Source organism: Pteropus alecto, unplaced genomic scaffold, assembly GCF_000325575.1.
Source record: "Pteropus alecto unplaced genomic scaffold, ASM32557v1 scaffold101, whole genome shotgun sequence".
Lineage (NCBI taxonomy): Eukaryota > Metazoa > Chordata > Mammalia > Chiroptera > Pteropodidae > Pteropus > Pteropus alecto.
The window spans coordinates 8,783,946-8,789,945 of record NW_006432945.1 but is presented as its reverse complement, the minus strand read 5'-3'; the positions used below and the strand labels follow the sequence as shown (position 1 = coordinate 8,789,945).

Below are 6,000 nucleotides of genomic sequence, written 5' to 3'. Positions count from 1 at the left end.
GCAGGACTGTGACTTGAATGAGAACAAAGAATAAACCACCCAGTCTAATTTCTTCATGGACGGCATTCAGCTCATGTTTATTCTCTCCCTTTTCAAAGCCAGTGGCAAATGAAGTAACCCAGAGGGAACAGCAAACCAGAGGGAACTATGTGGGAAGGAGGAAAAGGGGTGAAAACAAAACTTGGATAGTAGGTTGAATTTTCCAGCTTATCTGAGAGAAAAGTCAAGTTATTAAATATTCACGGGATAGCTGTTAAATTTCCAGGAGGATATTACATCCAAAAGACACATTAGAAATAAATAAAGAGATCCCTGCTTTCCCAAAGTATAAAGTCAAGTTAAATAGACAGAACTTAAACTTAGGATCTATAATTGGACAACAATTTTAAAGAACCCGTCAATACATACAAAGTAGTATGGACTAAAGGCCTAAGTATAGGAAGAGTCTGGTACCTTCAAGGGTATCCATGAGATCAGGTAACATTAAAGACTGATAGAATCTGGAACCCCTTAGAGGAGGTGTCATTGTGTGTTCACAAGGAGCGGGCTTCTGTTGACTGGGGGGATGATTCAGCCCCTAATCAATTACAGTGGCAGGAAGTGGATAGCAACATGAGCACTGCTGGTGAGTCTCTGAGAGGGCGCTCCGAGGCTTTGAGCCTCCCAAATGAGGCGGACCACTCACCTTCCCGGTCACTAAGAAATCTGAGTCATTTAGGGAACCCGTATGTGGCTCTTCTGTTATTCACGCCCTTTACTTTCCTTTTCTCTTCTTCTCCCCACCCTAACCTGCCACCTTAGGCCTCGTTCATAAGACAACTAAGACAACTAAGAGGCAGGAAGTAAAATGCAGATCGGGCCATCACGTGCCATACCTCCTCCGGGTGGAAGGCTAGCACGAGGTTTGGAATTATCCAGTGACTTCTTTTGTTCACCCTTTGGTATTACTGTTGTGTGGAATGAGTGTTGAAAGCCTTCCCAACTTATTAGGAAGTCTGGAGGCAAACATGTGAGAATGGAAAAACAGGAATAAAGAAATAGTAGGATGAAGGGGAGGATCTGAAGAGCCTTGTTCCTATACCCTGTTAAGACTGTCTTGTTAGCGGAACACCCTGTCATAGTTGAGCCCCTTGTCACTAGCAGTATGTGTAGCTATGGAACACAACCAATTGGAAAATTTCTGCCAAACCCTACTTTCCTATACTGAGAAACCCTAAAGCTTGAAGGTCTTCTCTTAAAAGAACAAGCCATTTAACATTTATAGAACTTAGACATTGTACAAACCCTTTTAGTACCTAGGGGAAGAAAGATGGAAAGGACAAGTCCCTCCTCTCATGGAATTCCTTCTGGTGGGGAAGACAGATACATCAGCGGATGAAAACAGTGACTTGTTCATTGTAATGGTGGCAGATGTACCTGACGGTGCAGGGAGTGGGGATCCATTTTACCGTTGTGGTAGATTCTACCATGCTCGGTTCACCACACAGATTATATGTGAACCAGTTCTTGATGGATGACGAGTCATTTGTGAAACACACTAAGGTTGAGAAGACATTTCAGGCCATGGGAACACAAGAACAGAGACGTGGAGGTTGGAATGAGAGTACATAGCATGTGTAAGAAAGAGCAATGTCTTGGCTTGTCGACAGGAGGTAGAATGCTGCGGGATGGTGGGAGATGAGGCTGGGAGGAATGCAAAAGCCAGATCTGGTGAAGTCTCAGATACTGTACTAAGGAGTTTGGACTTGACCTTGTTAGGGCATTGAGGAGTCTTTGAGAGTTTTAACAAAAATAGCATCAAAAGGTTATGGTGGCAGTAGGGACTGTCCTTGGAAAGGAGAGAGACTGGAGGCCATTTTAAGAAACTGATACAGTAATCTAGGTGAGAGATGCTAGAGATCTGAAATAAGGGAGTGACTTTGTGGATGGAGAGGAGAGGACAGATTTCAGAGATATGTCGAAAGGGAAATCACAGAATATGGTCCTCTGTTGCACATGGAGTATTTGGAGGGGAGGGGGAGAGAGAGAGAGAGAGAGAGAGAGAGAGAAACAGAGAGGAACAGAGAGCAAGAGAGGAATCAGAGATGATTTTCAGATTTCCGGTTTAGATAATCGGATGAGTCGTGGCTCTAGTAACTGAGGTTGGGAATACAGGAAAAGGAGCAGGTTGGAAAGAAAAAAAGTTCAGATCAACTTTGAAAATATTGAGATGAAAGTGCTGGTGGACGGATGTCCGTGTAGAGATGTGTCATGGCTCCTGGGATATTTAGAACTTGAGCCAAGGAAAGAAGTCTGGACCAAAAACATAGATTTTAGAATCATCCATGTGGCATAGATTAAATAACTCAGGGGATGTTTATAAAGAGAAGAGTAGAGAGCTGAGGAGGGAGACAAGAAAAAAACAGAAAAAATTATAACACTAGATGGCAAAAAAGCAAAAGAACTGACATCAGCTCTGCTACTGTAGTGTTCGATTGTCTAGGTTTCTATTTCTATTTCTATTTCTATTACACAAAAACAGTAACCACCAAGTATCATCAGGAAAAGTGATGGAGGATTGTTTAGTTATATTATCATAACTATGCTCTAGTGATTGTGAGTGGCATTTACTATTCACATCAGACATTTGACTAGACTGAGGGATGAGACTAGTGTACGGTATTTAGGTTGCTCATTTTACAAGTCTTTCATTACAAATTTGGGTTTGATGGGAAAATGCTGGGTTATTGATAGAACAATTAGCTTGTTGTTCACTGGTTGAACATTGTGCTCTAAGGGCATAGACAGTGAACTAGCGTTAACTTAGAGGAGCCCCCTGCTCCACCTGTGGTCTCCATGCCTGGCTTTGTGACATTCAACATATATCTGTTCGGATTAACTTGGGTGGCGCAAGGATGGAGCTTGAGGAGAATAAAAAAATACTTTGTGTGGCCAAATCAATATTCGGAACAGCTGTTGTTAGTTAGGCTTTAATATTGGTCCAAACCAACAAGTTGTGATTTGACTGGAGTTCCCACCCTGGGTTTCTGAAAAGTGACAGCATAAAATAAATAAAGTCTGATGGAGTTGACAGTGTAATGAGACAGTGTGCCACACTAATACGATGCACAGGCAATGGTTTTCTGAGTTGTCCCCTGGGAAGCATGCAGAGCGCCTGGGTTGTGGGTGCCACTCCAGCCAACAGGGGAGGAGCCAGAGGTCAAGGAGGCCATGCTGGGAATGGTTGAAGCATCCCTTAGTGACTAGCCAGAGGGAGAGCGGCTGGAGGTAAGCAGAAGGTTGTGCTGTCCTTATAAATAAGGGAGTATTTTCTCACTGGAGAAACTTGGGTGAATTCTGTCAAGCTTCAGAGGGCAGGATTTCTATAAATGGAAGGAAGATAAAGGAAGGCAGTCCATGGCAGGAAAAATCTTTCTAAACATTTTATCTCTTTATAAATGGAACGGACAGCTCTATGAGGCAGTGAGCCCCCCACAGTTGGGGATGTTTAAGCAGAGTGATATTGCAGAGGGGGAGAAATTGAGATAAGTGACCGTAAAGGCCATTGTCATGCTAAGATTGGGCCCTGTGAAATGACTCGTTCAGCGGCTTCGTTTTCTCATCCTGAGGGCAATCCAGGTTCATGACGGGATTGGTTTTTTTTTTTTCCTCTCCCCATACAGAGATAATTGGTTCTACAAATCTCATAATTCTGCTAGAGGATGAAATCTTTGCTGATTTTTTCAACACATTTCTTTCTCTCCCGGTAAGCATTCTCAGACTTAAATTTACATGTTTCATCAACAGCTGAATAATGAATCTCGCTGAGCTGAGTGCCGTATTTTTTTTAAATAAACTTCTTACCAAATCAAAACTATTTCAATTTGAGCAGATAAATAGGAATCTGAATCTCCTCTAAAACCTCCAGGAACTTCCTGGATATAACAAACCCCAAATCTCCAGCCTCCTAAGTAGCCTTTGCCTGCACATAGCACCCTTCACTGGTCCCCAGCGCAGTGCCCTGGCAAGTACACCTGGCTTTCTCCCCGCTCTGCACCTCTCCTTGGCTCTGTTCCTGGTTTCCATAGTTCCATCTACCAAAAGTCTCAACCATTTTTCAAATCTGTCCCTAAGGAATTCCTAGGTCCTCCTAATCAAACGTATTCCTCCCTCGCTCTGCGTCCCTGGGCACTTTGCTGTTCTCTTGTGTTTTACACGTGGGTCTCCCTCACTGGGTGGTGAGGCTGTGGGGTCCTGCGGGACAAGGACTATGGGTTATTCACTGTGCATGCTTCCCCTCGCCAGGTGTTTAGCGTGAAACGATTAGTGAGTAATTCACTGGAATCAACCGTATATATTTTCTCAATCTTTGCTGTTAAAATGAACCAAAAAACATCAAAATATTCTTAAACCCAAACCTAGACTGACCTCGCATCTTTCTGGATTAAATCCTTCGTTACATCTTAACACTGGTGCCTTATAAATTGTGGCTCATTTCACTGCACCCTTTCCCATGGAATGCCACCTGTTAAAAGTTGCAATTTCCTATAACTGAGGGAAAAAAAAAAACCACTGTATTATCCCACAAACACTTACTGGGTAGTCACTTTGTGCCAGCCCCCAGGCATAGCACTGGAACACAAATATTAATGATAGCACCCCTGTCCTCAAGGAAATCCCAGTCAAATATGAGAGACTGATATTTAAGGTGAGTGCAGAAAGGTTCGTGAGTGACATGATAGAAGTCTCTAGAAGGCAATGGAGTACACGTGCATTGGAGGGAGAGGCCACTCCTACCTGGAAGAGGCAGGAAAGGCCACAGTGAAGAGGTGACACAAGGCAAGGGTTGAAAGCAGACGAAGTATTTGAGGGAACATGGCGGTTAAGAAGGAGGAGGAGAAGGCAGAGGTCGGGTAGCAAGAGGGGCAAAGGCATTGCAGACAGAACAGAGTCCAGGCAGCAGGGAATGCAACGCATGGCGCTTTGCGGGGAACTACAGAACTCAGTGAGGCTGAAGATAAAATTGCGGGAGTCAGACACTGTCTGTCGTGGGACCGGGAGGAAAGGCTTCACGGGTGGCTGAGCCAGGCCTCTGAGAGCAGGCGGGCTGTGCTCAGGGGTTTGGACATCATCCGGAAGGCGGCAGCCATTGAAGCGCAGCAGGGAATGCAACGCATGGCGCTTTGCGGGGAACTACAGAACTCAGTGAGGCTGAAGATAAAATTGCGGGAGTCAGACACTGTCTGTCGTGGGACCGGGAGGAAAGGCTTCACGGGTGGCTGAGCCAGGCCTCTGAGAGCAGGCGGGCTGTGCTCAGGGGTTTGGACATCATCCGGAAGGCGGCAGCCGTTATTGAAGTGTTTTAAGTAATGGGTCAGACTTTCATTTGAGAAAATTATTTCTACGGAAGGCTGGCAGTCGGTGGGACTGTCCAGGGACCACGGTGGGGGCAGGGAGACCCTGTACGAAATTGTCTCAATAGTCCAGGTGGGAGGTGAGAGGGATCTAAAGGCAAAAGGATGAAGAGGATGGGACAAATAGGAGAGATTTTTTTTTTTTATGAAGCAAAATACAGAGCCCTTGTCACTGTTTGAATGCTGAGGACAGGTGGTAATGAGAAAGGAGGGGTGAGGGTAAGGCTTGGGTGCCTGGCCAGATGGTGGCGCCAGCAACATGGTAAAAATAAATAAATAAAGAAAGAAAGAAAGAGGAAGAGGAAGAGGAAGAGGAAGAGGCCTCTAAGAGCAGGTCTTTTGGGTGGTCCTGTCTCATGCTATTGCCTCTGCCATCATCTAATGAAAGGTTTCAGAAGTAATCTTAAAACATCCACCAACACAATGTAAGCAGTCCATTCTAGAAATGGAGAGAGAGAAATGCGAAGTAGCATCCCAGCCAAGAACATTTGCAAGTCCTGGCTCTGTCGGTGGCCTTGGTCTAGTCAGAGTGGCAGCGGTGTTTCACGTTCAACACCGCGGTCAGTTTACACAGCGCTGCCCCTTGCCCTGTGAAGCTGCATCATTT

The 6,000-nt window shown here is 45.0% G+C and overlaps 1 protein-coding gene across 1 annotated transcript in view; it reads left to right on the top strand.

Annotated features, from left to right (window-relative positions):
- Positions 1-612: 612 nt before the first annotated feature.
- RGSL1 (regulator of G protein signaling like 1) overlaps positions 613-6,000 on the top strand; it is a 41,161-nt gene continuing 35,773 nt past the window's right edge. Inside the window, exons 1-2 of the mRNA XM_015586130.1 lie at positions 613-625; positions 3,663-3,745. Coding sequence (XP_015441616.1) covers positions 613-625; positions 3,663-3,745 — 96 coding nt within the window. The remainder of the gene's footprint in view (positions 626-3,662; positions 3,746-6,000) is intronic.